We start from the raw sequence: 16554 nt of genomic DNA on the forward strand, positions 1-16554 counted from the left end.
TTTCCGGGTTATTTCGTCCAAATTGGGGCATTCTCTCAAGTAGCCGAGGTCTTTTTAGTATCCCCATTGAAAAAAAATCAATGGGGTTTATTCGAGGGACCGTGGAGGCCAGGCTTTAAAGCAGGCGTCACCGGCGCATGCGCAGGCTGCAACGACCAATCCATCTTTCAGGGTATTTTTGCCCTTTAGCCTGGCCTCCACGGTCTCCGGACATAAACCCTATTGAATTTTACGTGGGGATACTACAAAGACGAGAGACTGCCACAATTTGGACGAAATAACCCGGAAATTCATAGTAGCAGAAGAAACCATTAAAAATGATAAAAGAGCATTCAGAAATTAAAAAGACAACTTTTTACGGTGATGTCGCACTTGCATTGAGCAACAGCGGGGCTATTTAAAAAAATTCATTTTTAAACACCTATTTATTGGTTTTAATAATCATCATGTTAATAAAAATTTTGCACTTACCACATTTAGATTTCAATTTTTCGATTGAAGCCTTCAGAATAATAAAATGAAATTTTTAGGGTAGCTACCTGATCGATAGAGCAAGTTTTTAAAAGCCAAATGGAAAACCTTTTTTATGTGATTTTATTTTTTTATGGGCCCTTGAAGTTATGAACATACTGGGTAATTTTATCTTTCATAGCATTTAATTCTTTTTTTTATTCCATTCGAAGATCTAACGATAGTAAATGTTACCATACTGAATTGGCCTATCTTTCAGCTTAGCACACAAAAAAAAACAAGCATCTAGCGCAATAATTCACGTCACCATAAATAAAAATCTCATCGTACTCGGCGATAGATGAAAAATTGAAAAAAATGTAATAACTCCGAAAATACGAAAAATCGCATAACACACATGGGGGTGATTCGGATAGCCCTCTAAGTCCTCTACCTCCCAGCTTCAGTATATCACTACTTTTTGGGACACCCTGTATATTCATTAATTCATACACATAATTTATTAAAATTTCTTTCTCAGACAAGGACCTGTCCCGCATGGAGCTGCGCATGAAGTCGTTCCTGTCGTACTGGTGCGCGGGCTGGCAAGGCCGCACGGGCGAGCCGGCAACGTCGCTCGAGCGCCACCAGTACTTGGCTGAGGCCGATGTGTTCCTGTATGTGTATTTGTTATTTATATAGATTAAAAAATTACACGGGAGGCCGGGTAGTTACAAACATATATAAGTACTAGAGGTCCGCCCCGGCTTCGCCCGTGGTACATATTATTTCGCAATAAAAGGTAGCCTATGTCCTTTCTCGGGTTGATACCCGCATAAGAAAGATATTTTGATAAATATCTCCATACCAAATTTCATGCAAATTGGGTCAGTAGTTTAGGCGTGATTGAGTAACAGACAAACAGACAGAGTTACTTTCGCATTTATAATATTAGCACAGTATTTCCATATTTCCTACAGTATGACGACGAATGTACTTGCACAGAGAAACGGAGGGGAACTGGCGGGGGGTCGGGCGACGCGGGCCGCTTAATGCAATCACGCTGAGTTTGCATTAACTATCGCGAAGGGCAGACGCTTCGGAGTTTTTTTGTCTAATAATTTATGCTTACGTATTCTATAATGGAGGGCACAAACTGTTGTGTTTATGGATGCAAATCTACATTTAAATCCAAGGACATAAAGTTTCATAGATTTCCTCGCGACGAGAGGTAGGTTTTTCAAATTCTGTTTAGTACCAATTCAAAAATGTTGAAGATGTTTTTGACTATACATATTTTATAGTCGCTTTATGATATACATATATATAAAATATATTATTGAGGATTTTCAAGAAAACCAATTTGTTTCTCTGTAAATTCAAAGTTTTTATTTTAAAGTTTTCACAATAGTTAACATACAAATAGTTTGTTACTACAACAACTTAAAATATGTATAAGTCTACCAGAATCTGATGGCATATTTATATTTAAAAAATAAAAGATTTTCATGTGGCAACTTTATTTGACAACTATCAAATTGGTTGTCAAATTATTTGTGTTGATGATTAATTTTTAGGATTTTGTCTTCAAAATCTTCGAAATGACGATAAAACCGCTGCGATCACAAGCAAGAATAATAACAATTTCTTTATTTAAATAATTTAACGTACAAAGAAAGGACAACGTTGAAAAAAAAATAGAAATAAACATTTAAAATAAATCATCAATACATATAATAAAATTCTAGAAAAGTGGTGTCTGTACATGAAAATATGTAAAAAAAATTTAGCAGGGGTTATTACTAAATCGATCCCAAACCCAAAACTGTCGTTAAAATTTTTTTTGTCTGTTTGTCTGTTTGTCCGTTTGTCTGTTTGTCTGTATGTTTGAACACGCTAATCTCAGAAACGGCTTATCCGATTTAAATGCGGTTTTCACTAATATATTTTGGTAATCTTCATTTAACATTTAGTGTTTATTTCATGTCAATCGGTTTATAAATAAAAAAGTTATGACCATTTAAGTATTCACGGCGAACATTTGCTAAGGCATTCTATGGTACACTATTATACAGTGTACGATAAAACGTAAGTTATCCGCTACAGTTATTTCTGGTGGTGGGGGTGGGGGTGAGGGGGTAAGCTGAGGTAGTAGGGGGGGAGGGGCAAATTAAAATTATGCTTATTTTTAGGTAAATTTTATACATAAAATGTCCTTTAAATTATGTCGTATTACATATATTTTTAAGCCCCGACGCAAAAAGATGAGTGATAAGTGTTTGACTGCTATGTGTGTCTGTGTGTGTGTATCTGTTTGTTCCACCGTAGCTCGCTAAAAGGTAATCCGAATTAGATGCGGTTTTTTGTTAGGCAGCATATTTTCCGACGCTGGTTCTTAGATAAAGTGTATCAAAATCGGTTCATCCATTTATTATACCTACCTATAGGGGTAAAAGTGGGAATGAAAAAAATTAAAGTTGTCGAATCTAAGTCATATATATTAAACTAGATTTCCGCCCGCGGCTTCGCCCGCGTTTTCAAAGGAAAACCCGCATAGTTCCCGTTCCCGTGGGATTTCCGGGATAAAACCTATCCTATATGTTAATCCAAGTTACCCTCTATATGTGTGCTAAATTTCATTGTAATCGGTTCAGTAGTTTTTACGTGAAAGAGTAACAAACATCCATACATCCATAAATCCTTACAAACTTTCGCCTTTATAATAGTATTAAGATTAAGATGAAAGTGAACGTTTTATCAAAATCGGTTCATCCATTTATTTGATATAGGGGAAAAAGTAGGAATAAATAAATGAATTTTATCTGAGGAAAATTCGTATAAGTCAGGAAAATTTTTCCAAGTCCGGAAAATTTCCATACGCCAGGAAAAATTCTATACGTCGGGAAAATTTATACAGATGAGGAAAATTCGTATAAGTCAGGAAAATTTTTCTAAGTCCGGAAAATTTCCATACGCCAGGAAAATTTCTATACGCCAAGAAAATTTCTTTAAGTCGGGAAAATTTAAACAGATGAGGAAAATTCGTATAAGTCAGGAAAATTTTTCTAAGTCCGGAAAATTTCCATACGCCAGGAAAATTTCTATACGTCAGGAAAATTTCTATACGTCAGGAAAATTTATATAAGCCAGGAAAATTTCTATACGTCAGGAAAAATTTCTATAAGGTGGAAAAGGATAGGTTAGGTTAGGTTAGGTTAGGAAAATTTTTCTAAGTCCGGAAAATTTCCATACTCCAGGAAAATTTTTATACTCCAGGATAATTTCTTTAAGTCGGGAAAATTTAAACATGAGGAAAATTCGTATAAGTCAGGAAAATTTTTCTAAGTCCTGAAAATTTCCATACGCCAGGAAAATTTCTATACGTCAGGAAAATTTCTATACGTCAGGAAAATTTATATAAGCCAGGAAAATTTCTATACGTCAGGAAAAATTTCTATAAGGTGGAAAAGGATAGGTTAGGTTAGGTTAGGAAAATTTTTCTAAGTCCGGAAAATTTCCATACGCCAGGAAAATTTCTATATGTCAGGAAAATTTTCTATAAGGTGGAAAAGGATAGGTTAGGTTAGGTTAGGTTAGGAAAATTTTTCGAAGTCCGGAAAATTTCCATACGCCAGGAATATTTCTATACGTCAGGAAAATTTATAAGCCAGGAAAATTTCTATACGTCAGGAAAAATTTCTATAAGGTGGAAAAGGATAGGTTAGGTTAAGAAAATTTTTCTAAGTCTGGAAAATTTCCATACGCCAGGAAAATTTCTATACGTCAGGAAAATTTATATAAGCCAGGAAAATTTCTATACGTCAGGAAAATTTTCTATAAGGTGGAAAAGGATAGGTTAGGTTAGGTTAGGAAAATTTTTCTAAGTCCGGAAAATTTCCATACGCCAGGAAAATTTCTATACGTCCGGAAAATTTATATAAGCCAGGAAAATTTCTATACGTCAGGAAAAATTTCTATAAGGTGGAAAAGGATAGGTTAGGTTAGGTTAGGTAAGGAAAATTTTTCTAAGTCCGGAAAATTTCCATACACCAGGAAAATTTCTATACGTCAGGAAAATTTATATAAGCCAGGAAAATTTCTATACGTCAGGAAAAATTTCTATAAGGTGGAAAAGGATAGGTTAGGTTAGGTTAGGTTAGGTTAGGAAAATTTTTGTAAGTCCGGAAAATTCCCATACGCCAGGAAAATTTCTATACGTCCGGAAAATTTATATAAGCCAGGAAAATTTCTATACGTCAGGAAAAATTTCTATAAGGTGGAAAAGGATAGGTTAGGTTAGGTTAGGTTAGGAAAATTTTTCCGGACTTACAAAAATTTTCCTAACCTAACCTAACCTAACCTAACCTAACCTAACCTAACCTAACCTAACCTAACCTATCCTTTTCCACCTTATAGAAATTTTTCCTGACGTATAGAAATTTTCCTGGCTTATATAAATTTTCCGGACGTATAGAAATTTTCCTGGCGTATGGAAATTTTCCGGACTTAGAAAAATTTTCCTAACCTAACCTAACCTATCCTTTTCCACCTTATAGAAAATTTTCCTGACGTATAGAAATTTTCCTGGCTTATATAAATTTTCCTGACGTATAGAAATTTTCCTGGCGTATGGAAATTTTCCAGACTTAGAAAAATTTTCTTAACCTAACCTATCCTTTTCCACCTTATAGAAATTTTTCCTGACGTATAGAAATTTTCCTGGCTTATATAAATTTTCCGGACGTATAGAAATTTTCCTGGCGTATGGAAAATTTCCAGACTTAGACAAGTTTTCCTAACCTAACCTATCCTTTTCCACCTTATATAAATTTTTCCTGACGTATAGAAATTTTCCTGGCTTATATAAATTTTCCTGACGTATAGAAATTTTCCTGGCGTATGGAAATTTTCCGGACTTAGAAAAATTTTCCTAACCTAACCTAACCTAACCTAACCTTACCTATCCTTTTCCACCTTATAGAAATTTTTCCTGACGTATAGAAATTTTCCTGGCTTATATAAATTTTCCTGACGTACAGAAATTTTCCTGGCGTATGGAAATTTTCCGGACTTCGAAAAATTTTCCTAACCTAACCTAACCTAACCTATCCTTTTCCACCTTATAGAAAATTTTCCTGACGTATAGAAATTTTCCTGGCTTATATAAATTTTCCTGACGTATGGAAATTTTCCGGACTTAGAAAAATTTTCCTAACCTAACCTAACCTATCCTTTTCCACCTTATAGAAATTTTTCCTGACGTATAGAAATTTTCCTGTCTTATATAAATTTTCCTGACGTATAGAAATTTTCCTGGCGTATGGAAATTTTCAGGACTTAGAAAAATTTTCCTGACTTATACGAATTTTCCTCATCTGATTAAATTTTCCCGACTTAAAGAAATTTTCCTGGCGTATAGAAATTTTCCTGGCGTATGGAAATTTTCCGGACTTAGAAAAATTTTCCTGACTTATACGAATTTTCCTCATCTGTATAAATTTTCCCGACGTATAGAATTTTTCCTGGCGTATGGAAATTTTCCGGACTTGGAAAAATTTTCCTGACTTATACGAATTTTCCTCAGATAAAATTCATTTATTTATTCCTACTTTTACCCCTATATCAAATAAATGGATGAACCGATTTTGATAAAACGTTCACTTTCATCTTAATCTTAATACTATTATAAAGGTGAAAGTTTGTAAGGATTTATGGATGTATGGATGTATGGATGTATGGATGTTTGTTACTCTTTCACGTAAAAACTACTGAACCGAATACAATGAAATTTAGCACACATATAGAGGGTAACTTGGATTAACACATAGGATAGTTTAGTAGTATAGTTTTATCCCGGAAATCCTACGGGAACGGGAACTATGCGGGTTTTCCTTTGAAAACGCGGGCGAAGCCGCGGGTGGAAATCTAGTAAATAATAAATTTGAGAATAAGTAAATTTGGTTGTTAATAAGGCAATGACAATGTCACTGCGGCGACATATTATACTATGTTTCGTGGCGTGGCGGCAGCGTGAGTATCTACACTGGCGGCGGCGGCATCGCGCGACATCAAAGGCGTTTCCTTACTGTAGGAAATAATATTGTAATACTGTGGCATGACAGTTTTTTTGAGTACAAAGATGTTCTAGGTTTATGGTCAAGTATCTATCGGGATGACGTAAATTCCCGTACATTTCTTGAGCCGTCGTAAATAATCTTTGATTATTTTTAACAAATTTGCAAATTTCAAATATGTAAAGGCACGTCAAAGGTAATAATTTAAGTTTTATAAAAAGGGGTTTGCATGATTTGAAAGGCTCTACACCACATATTATAGCTCGGATACATTTTTTTTGTGATACAAAAGCTTTCTTTATATTTGCTCCATTTCCCCATACTATAAGTCTATATCTTAAAATAATTGATACTACGTATGCGTGGTATGCCGATATTGCTGTCTTTATGTCAGTTATATATATGATTAAAGTTAAGGCCGGTTGCAGAGCTTCACCGACCATCAGTGCGTACGTCAGTCGCGCTTGTCACATGTATGGAAATACGCGTGCGTATGGTCGGTCTAGCTATGAACGGTTTTATGAATTTCCATACATATGACAAGCGCGACTGACGTACGCACTACGCACTGATGGTCGGTGAAGCTCTGCAACCGGCCATACACATTGTTGATGCGTATCGTCAGGACCGATGGTACGCATTGACGGTCGGTGAAGCTCTGCAACCGGCCTAATAACGTATTATTTTTCCAATTATTCATGTATCCCCAGGTACTGCGGGCACGGCGACGGGCTGTGCAGCAGCTCCGCGGTGCACAGCTCGGGCGCGCTGTGCGTGCTGGCGGGCTGCGGGTCGGCGCGGCTGGCGGGCGGGGCGGGCCGCGCGCCGCCCGCCGCCGCGCACCACACGCTGCACGCGCACGGCTGGTACGTGTAGCCAGTTCATTAACCGCCTGGTGCACGTCAGGCGGTTCATTAAATAAATAAAAAAAAACGACGGGTTGCACTCCGGGAGTGCCGGCAGAAGTGAAAACTCGATTATTAACGTTGAGCATGTTTGATATCCATCCGTCTTACGCTTTTTCGATCAGGTCACGTGTCCTGACGCGAGTTTAAGATTTTATACCCATTACAGAAAAAGTGCTCAACGCCGCTAAAGAAGTTTTCACTTCAAAAAAACGACGTGTGGCACTCGGGGACTGCCGCAATAAAGCTATTGCATATAGGCCTTCAAGCCACACCTCCGCCCGTCGGAGTGGGGAGCGTGAGGTTTTTTCGTTACGGAATTTCTCGATTCGGTCCCCGCGCTCAAGGCGCGCAATAGAAGCTATGCAATAGCTTAATAAAATAAATAAACAAATAATAAAACTTTATTAGCAAGCAGGCCAGGTACATTAAAAATTAACAATCTATGTACTTACAAACTACTTAATTACTAAACCTACAAGCTAAAAGGAATGCAGCTCAGCATTTTACAGTGAAAGCACAGACTTTCACTGTAGAGCTGATTTTCAGTGACACTTTATTTATATATTATCTAATTATAAATAGATGGTTAATTGACTTTACAGACAAACAATTTTTTTTATTTATTTATTTCCAGTCCGATGGTGGTGGGCATGCTGTGGGAAGTCACGGACCTGGAGGTGGACAAGCTGGTGACGAGCTTGCTGGCCCTGGCCCTGCCCAGCGACGCAAGAGTTGACTGGCGCACTGTGGGCAAGGCGGCCTGGAACCAGGGGCAGCTCGGTGAGTCGCCACTGACTGACTGACTGACTGACTGACTGACCGACTGACTGACTGACTGACTGACTGACCGACTGACTGACCGACTCAAATTCAAATTATATTTATTGGCTAGAATGCAGTTACAAATCATAGATGTTTCATTTACAATGTAGCTAATACATTCTACCCATTGGGGTGTGCAAATATTAAAAAGATAGTTGATTAGTCTAATTATTTAAATATACACACAATTCAATTTTCACAATTACACGAACATTTATTTATTCAATTAAACTTCTAGGAGCATTTTTGAATCGCCATAAAATATTTTTAACATTTACCACCGATTCGGAAAGCGGCGACTAGCTAAAACCTCATTAAATTTAACCTTTATACTGTCATAACTAGAATTTCGAATTTATTTTTTAATTCCGAAGAAAAATAAAAAAGCGTGTGTGCTGAGCACTCGTGTCAGAAGTGAAACTTCTTTGGCTAGATTCAAAGATACCAAAATCGTCGCCTTACTCCATGATGTGACGGCATTGCCTTGACGCGACCTTGAAATTTTATTCCCAAAAATATTTTTCTTTGTAATTTTTTACAAACAGCATACTTATTTTTAATTTTTTTTTAAATAATTAAATAAATAACAATTATAATATATTATATTATGCTGAAATTTCATGTAAAGTGGGATTCGCAGTAGTTGTGAAGCTGCATCTTTGAATATTGCCAACACGTGTCAGGGGTGAAACTTCTTTGGCACACACACTCATTTTTATTTATACTCATATTGAAATAAAACATTTTTTTTCAGACACAAACGTGGAACAGAAGTCGGCAATAGCTTCAGAGAGGGACCTACTCAGAGCTATCTCTAAATCTAGGAAAGCTACTAATTTCCTTATGATATCCACGAGTATTGTAGCCAGAGGTTTGCCAGTACGAATCATCAGTTGAGAGTTTTATCGAAATAAATACAGCTGTTATGAAGTTATATGGAATTTTTATTTGCTAAATTTTTCCCCAGAAAACTAGGAAATACAGAACAATTAATATTTGTTTTAGGATAAAGTTTCTGATAATGTTAGGTTTGTCTAATGTTACCTGTTTAACATTTTATGCTTGAGTCGGACTTACAAAGTTAAAAATTATATCATTTAACTAGCTGATTTCAAAAAAAAATAGTAAATTTTCATTAATTTTATTTTTAAATGAGCCAAAAAAGTTCGATTACTAATTTTGAAAATATCTCTGATAACACTTATGGAACTGATAGATCAGAAATTATAAAACCATTACAATATTATTTAGTTATTTATCCTAGCTTATCCAGAAATTGTAAAACCGAAATTCGATAAATTGTCAAATAAAAGGAAAAATAAAAGAAAAAGAAGATACCAAAGTAAAAATTTTATTAAGCTTTTGTTATACAATGCTTACTTAAATTTATGGTTACAACGTAACAATTATGCTTATATCTATGTTATATAATGTAACTTCGAAAATATATGAGTTTTTGGAGATGACAAAATATTCAGTGAATAATTTTGGTATTGCCCAGTCGGTTTCGATCCCCGCGCGAACGTCGATATACTATTGGATTGGTGTCTACCACAGTGTCTACTGTGTAGTAAGTGTAAGTATAAGAAATGTTACATATATTCTATGGATTATGGTAGACCTGATATTCTGACCCGTTTCTCGATATGCTGTTCTTATTTCCTCTACAATATAATTATAATCATACACGACTTACACAACAGTAATATAAAACATTAAAAAATATAACAAAATAAAGATTATGTAAAACACAGTAAAAGAAAAAAAATAGCCTCTATAAGTAGTTGATATCTAGATAATATAGTTTCTTACTAACGTTTCTTATTTAAATATTAAGAAAGTTTTAAAGATTAACCTTTCAGTGTTTCAATAAAAAAAAATATTACAAAATTATGACATCACGTAATGTCTACCTCCAACCCTGTGCGAAAGAGCAAAGCAATACGCGGCCATCTTTCTCAAGAACGAAGCAAGTTCCAGAGTCGTCGGTAAATGTAATAAGTCTGGTATCACCCTCTTGTCCTAGCGTTATCTTATAACTACTAGAAGGAGACCTTATGGTATTATTAGCTTGATCTATATACGCAGATGGTGGATCCGTGGCGTGTTTAAAAATATGGTAAGCTGCAGATACTTTTCCACCGAATTTTATCCTATTGGAACGTATAGCTTCTATCAATCTATCATTCGGTAGTCCTTTCTCAAGCGCAGTCACACCAACCATGTCGTTATTCTCGACAATCGAAATCAATTCGTTGAATTTTTGTTTCAGGGCTGTTGGATCACGGAATACTTCCTCGCGCGCTAGTTCTCCTGTGGAAAAATAAAAGCAGTAATAAAATTATAGTTTCAATGTTGTAATAGAAATACATTATTATAATAACATACCTACCTAGTTCATTTAAGTGAAATATAGTTTCGATAATTACCTACAGATTACTACTTATATAAAAATATTTTAATGTTAGTTAAAGAAAATAATTAAGGACTTAATTACTCTTTACTAATATAGGCAATTTAAATCGGTTGATGATTTTGTAAAATAATACATACTTTTCCAGACACTTTTCTTTGCATTTCGAGGAAGCTGCTTCGCGCCACTTCGCAGATCACTCTCAATATTAGCCATAGCTTCGTCCATGTATGTCATGACGAATTCACAGTACGCGACCAATTCACTGACATTTACGGGCTTCATGTCTGCAACAAATTTCACCATATCTCCCATGTATATATCCGCTTGGTTCGTCTTAACAGCCGTTTTGAATGTATACAATCTATCTTTTTCGTGTGGCAGAAGCTTTGACTTTGCTATATTAGTCAGCTCGTTGTACCCTTTTACAATTTCTGTCACCCATTCAACACTTTCCTTTCTGTGAATTTCAAAGCGCAGTCTATGTTGCTGAACGCACAGTTTGACTACATCAGGAGGTAACTTGGAAGCCGATGTGCATTGTTCAGGTTTAAGATTACCAACAAGTCTCATCATTGATTCGCAAACAGCAGACGGATAAGTCAATAACGTCTTTATGCTGACCTGCAATTGACCATTTAAAGTGACGATGGAGTGGCCACCTTTGTAGACTCCAGTCACAGTACATAGAGTGAACAACCCGCGGCTCTGGAGCGTCAGTAACTCGGCCACCGACCACTGGTGTGTCGTGCTAGTTTCTATTTTACTTAAATGTTCCCCGAAGAATCTTATCAAAGAAGCTGATAACTCTGGCATTTGGGTTATTCTGATCGGTGGTGCACTTCCTAACACTAAATTGCCACCGGCTAACTTGATATCACTGGTTCCTGAAAAGTTTAACTCTGTGTTCGATTGCCACATCCTTAGCACTAGTTCTAGAGTGTCTTGCTTGTTTAAGTTTGTCGCTGTTGACACCTTCCTGAGTCCGGAGAGGAGTCTTAAATCGTCTTTAATGAAATTGCGTAAACTCGCAAAAGCCTCAATTTGTTCTGGGCTCATATTGGCCAAAGTATCGTAATATTGCAAACCATCAATCAAAAATTGGGAATACTCTTGTATGGGTATATTCTTTTGCGACGCTGATATAAATTGCCGTAAAAGATTTCCATCATTCTGAACTCTATTTCTTACCTCTTGCAATTCATTTCTTTGTTCGGCAGATAACTCTTTACTTATCTGGTCAAAAGCTTGGTTGTGTGCGTCGGCAATGATTGTACTGGCTGTCTTATATGAGTAGACACCTTTTGTCCAGAACGCAATTGAAGCTACATGAAAGAGAACGTCTACTGGTGACAATTTGTCATAATTAACGGCCAAGTATATCGTATTGTTTATAATGGCTACTGTGCTGATAGTGAGATTTGTCCCATTAGCTACGTTTGTTAATATTTTCAATGCACTTGATATTTCTCGGCCACGTGCCGCTAATGAAGTTAATCTCATGGTCGCACCCATGGCACCGAAGCTTGCAATGTTAGCGGCAACACCCAGCCACAGCATTCTTGATTCTGAGTCGGTAAATGGATTAATAGATTCACCGTGCGTGGCTTTATCTATTAATTGATTTGAAGCTCGACCGGTGCCCCAGAGTGCGCTCGCAACTCCCACTACCACTAAGGGTGTCGCGAGACCTCCGCTCGCAAATAGCAAACCCACTCCTGAAGATATTCCTGCAACAGCACTAACAGTATCAACGTGCCTTGCTGCCTTTGATCCCAGCCTTGCCGATGGTGTATCTCTTACAAAGCAATGGGAATAATTATAATTAGGTCTATACTCTAGACGAAGTTGATTGGGGTACAGCATTTTGCACGGTGGTAATTTACTGTTATCGTACCAGTCATTAAAACTCTTGTAATACCTCCCAGCATTATCTACGTAGTATTTTTGGGAAACCCTGTATCTATGCACTCTGAATATCGGTAGTTCGTACAGCTTTTTTTCGTAATACAATTCGATGGGTATTACAGTTACATGGTTTTGACTATCTCCATCACAACATTTGACAATTGTGTCAGCTATTGCGTTTATAGCTTGCAATGATTGTCCCTCGAAGAAAACTAATTGACCGCGGAGAGCTTGCTCCATTTCCCGTTCCGACCAGGTGGTAGGGTCGCGGATCGGCAACCCCATCGCCATCCCAATGGTATTCAACAACTCAGTTCCTCCAATGAATTGTGGTTCATCACCCTTTCCTTCGCCACCTCTGTGTAAATATTTATCCACGTTGTCAATAGCTACACCAATCCATTTATCTTCGTCGACATCCATTTTTACTTTTCAATAAATGATCTCTCTTTCAACACAAATTATCTAAAACCACCACCAGTGGTCTTTAGATAAACCTGAAGGTTTTTCTTTAAAATCAGGACGGTGTCCCGTTTCAATCCACAGCTTCAGGCGCTGATCAAATTCGTCAACTTCACCCAACTCTTCAAGATCTTTTAGTACTTTGTCAAAATCACTGTTTATGTTGCAAAAGCCTTTCATCAAAACATCGATTCCGGATCGTACTTTACAAATGTCGTCAGCGGAACCGACTAAATCTAAATTGATGCGAGAATTTGGATAGAGTGTAATAAAACTTTCCAACCAGCCTTTGTTATTTTTGATTTTCGCAATGACTTCGGTAGTCTTGCTATTGGTTCTAACTCCTGCGTATTTCCAGCCCTCGCTATGACCGAGGTTGAAGAGTTCTTCAAATATATCCTCTCCTCTTCGGAACCAGTTGGTGATACGGATTCCTTTTATCTCTTTGGGTTCACGTTCAAATTTAGCAAGAAGCTCAGTTAATTTTGCCAGGTGTTTTGTACACATATCCGACCCCATAACCTGCAAATAACAAGATCTTTTTAAGTTTAGGCAGCCAATAGTAAACTTATACGATTCCAAAGCAATTCTAAATTATAGTATTAGCTGAAGAGTTTGTTTGTTTTGTTGAACTAATCTCAGGAACTATCGGCTCAATTAAAATTGAATGAATATTTTTGTGTTGAAGTTGAAGATTAATTATTCGCACGGCCCGGACGCGAGACGGTGTAGCGTAAATGGTGCATAATTTATCATCTTTGTGAGTTGTGGTACTTATAGGTTTTCTTCCTCAAAATAGTGCGTATGAAACCACGGAAGCTACTAAGATTTCGGAAGCTGTGAAACCGGCCATTAAAATTGTTTTCACTGCCAAGATTAAACTAAACTCCCATACATTTTACAGTCGTTTACTTAAGCTACAAGTGTAAATAAAGATAATGGTAGGTAACATCAAACGGATATATTACTAAATCCTTCAAAGACCTTGAATTGAAGAGGTATAATATACATGCTATGTTTATTCGCAAATGCAACATTTAAACAGACTGACGATAAAAATAGATAAGACAATCTTGAGTGCCGGTTCGCTTGCAAATTGCAATTTGCGGCTTATCGTTGAGTATTATTTAATAATAAGTAATAGATATTTCCCATGACGCATTGATTTGTGAACTTTATGAGGAAACTAGCTTCCGCCCGCGGCTTTGCCTGCGTGGTGTTTTGATAGAAGCCTATGTTCTTTCTCAGGGTCTAAAGATTGTCTGTGCCAAATTTCATCATAATCGGTTGAGAGGTTTAAGCGGTAAAGCGTAACAGACAGACAGACAGAGTTACTTTCGCGTTTATAATATTAGTAGGGATGTGTTCTAAGAAGACTTGAATTAGGTAGGTATTTGAAGAAAGTATGGCCGTCGCTCGCGCATAATGTGAATAAAAACAGCTACCGCCTGAAATTCATAATATTTTGCTTGGGTCTGACTTTCGCTTATTTCCGCCTCTACTATTTGAAAAGTCTTTGTTTTGTTTTCTTTAATTGTTGTCAAATATGCACCCCAACGGCCGGTTTCTTAAAATTTGAGTATTTGACGTTAAGAACGTCCCAAACCATGCTTAAATATTTTGATGCATCTGGCTTAAATACTGCTTTAATATTTTCTTGTATAATATGAGATAAGCTTTCTCAGTTTTTAATCAAATCAATTCAGAAACCGGCGTTAACAATCTGTTTAAAGGAGACTAGAAGGCCATTTTGAGCGTTTTTTTGAAGGATCTGCGGGGCACAGCTAGTATACAAATATAAATATGTTTTTTTTATAGTATGTGTACCTGATGCAAATTAATACTTAATTAATAATAAATAAATTGATAATGTTCTTTTCAAACAGAACCGGAGCAAGACACTAGTCACTAGTAGTTACGTAATCACTAAATAGGTAGTATAAAACAAAGTCGCTTTTTCTGTCCCTATATGTATATTGTATGCTTAAATCTTAAATACTACACAATGGATTTTGATGCGGTTTTTTTTTATTACATACAATGGTTCTCGAGGAAGGTTTTTGTATATAACTTAGGTATTAGGTTTTAGACAAAGCGGGCGAAGCCACGGGCGGAAAGCTAGTATTAAATAAAAGGTGTTCCCAGTGCTAACTATTAACTCCATACAGGATAGATTACGTCTGCTTTGCTAAATTCGGATGTTTATACACAAATCACGTACGCAAGCTGTAAGGTGCTCTTGAAGTCTTGAGTTGCACTTATAAATTATAATAGACGTAAGTATATAATATATCCTATTCTATCCTTCCTACTAAAATTGCGAAAGTTTATGAGGATGGATGTGTCAGTGTATGTTTGTTACTCTTTCACGCAAATACTACTGAACCGATTACAATGAAATTTAGCACACATATAGATGGTAACTTGGATTAACACATAGGATAGGTTTTATTCCGAATATCCCACGGGAACGGGAACTATGCGGGTTTTTCTTTGAAAACGCGGGTGAAGCCGCGGGCGGAAAGCTAGTAACTACTACCTATATTATAGAAGCAAATACCTAAAGTCCAGCAAAACATGGACATCAACTTTTAAAGATAATCAATATTAAAATTCTTTCGCGATATTTCAATTAATATAATAAAAAGTGAATACACACTTTATTCTAAAATAACTAGTTATGCAAAACACACAAAAAAAGTACAAAAATAATCATCACACAGTATAATACAAAGTCGCTTTCCGCATGCTTTCCGCCGTCTGTGTCTGTATCTTCTGTATGCTTAGATCTTTAAAATTACGCAACAGATTTTGATGGAGTTTTTTTAATAGATAGTGTAATTAAAGAGGAAGGTTTTATGTGATTTTGATTTATAATTTATTAGGTTTTAGACAAAGCTGGCGAATCCGCGGGTGGAAAGCTAGATACCTAATAATAAACCTGAAAAAATTATTTTTCTAAAGGCATAAAATAAAGAAATGATAGAAAACATAATTTCACCTCACACAATTTTATCAAAAAGTAAGTTAAAATAAGGTTCAGCATAAATAAATAAATAATTTATTGCTTATAACAAAAAAAATTAGACGTAAATATTAAAAAAAAGAAACAAATAAAAAAGGGAAATATATTCGTATATAATAGATATACATAATAATATAATATGCATGATAATTTTATTATTGTTGCCCACATGGTAACACTCAAACGTAAAGTCTAGGGAAACAACATGTACATTATCACCAAGTGCCGGGTTTCAATTTAAACAAATAATCACTTGTGCAAAAGCTTCGAAATTGCAATACTTTTTTAACTAACTTATATTTTTAATATGTAATTACTAAAATTATGAAAGTGGAGTCTTCAACTTACCAAAACAAGACAAATCAATGCCTTATTTCACTTCAATAAGCATAATAATTGTATTAATTCTTATCAAGAGCTGTGTACTCTGATACTGGGACCAATGGCGTCTGGCTTTAAATAATAAGCGACGCATGCGCATCGAATGTTTAA

The 16554-nt window shown here is 36.1% G+C and overlaps 2 protein-coding genes across 2 annotated transcripts in view; one reads left to right on the top strand and one right to left on the bottom strand.

Annotated features, from left to right (window-relative positions):
• Positions 1-9188, top strand: part of Sse (extra spindle pole bodies like 1, separase) — a 29608-nt gene extending 20420 nt beyond the window's left edge. Inside the window, exons 10-13 of the mRNA XM_089708832.1 lie at positions 992-1127; positions 7235-7390; positions 8067-8212; positions 9009-9188. Coding sequence (XP_089564958.1) covers positions 992-1127; positions 7235-7390; positions 8067-8212; positions 9009-9151 — 581 coding nt within the window. The 3' untranslated portion in view covers positions 9152-9188. The remainder of the gene's footprint in view (positions 1-991; positions 1128-7234; positions 7391-8066; positions 8213-9008) is intronic.
• Positions 9189-9829: 641 nt separating this feature from the next.
• LOC149479117 (uncharacterized) lies at positions 9830-16540 on the bottom strand. The gene is made up of 3 exons (XM_089708826.1): positions 16411-16540; positions 10808-13559; positions 9830-10567 (listed from the first exon to the last, which is right to left on the bottom strand). Exons 2-3 carry the CDS (start codon positions 12996-12998, stop codon positions 10164-10166), a joined length of 2595 nt encoding a protein of 864 aa, XP_089564952.1. The 5' UTR covers positions 12999-13559; positions 16411-16540; the 3' UTR covers positions 9830-10163.
• Between the last annotated feature and the right edge of the window lie 14 nt (positions 16541-16554).

This window comes from Colias philodice, chromosome 21 (assembly GCF_061535455.1).
Source record: "Colias philodice isolate Cphi_HAF_F1 chromosome 21, ilColPhil1 Martin Lab GWU primary, whole genome shotgun sequence".
NCBI lineage: Eukaryota > Metazoa > Arthropoda > Insecta > Lepidoptera > Pieridae > Colias > Colias philodice.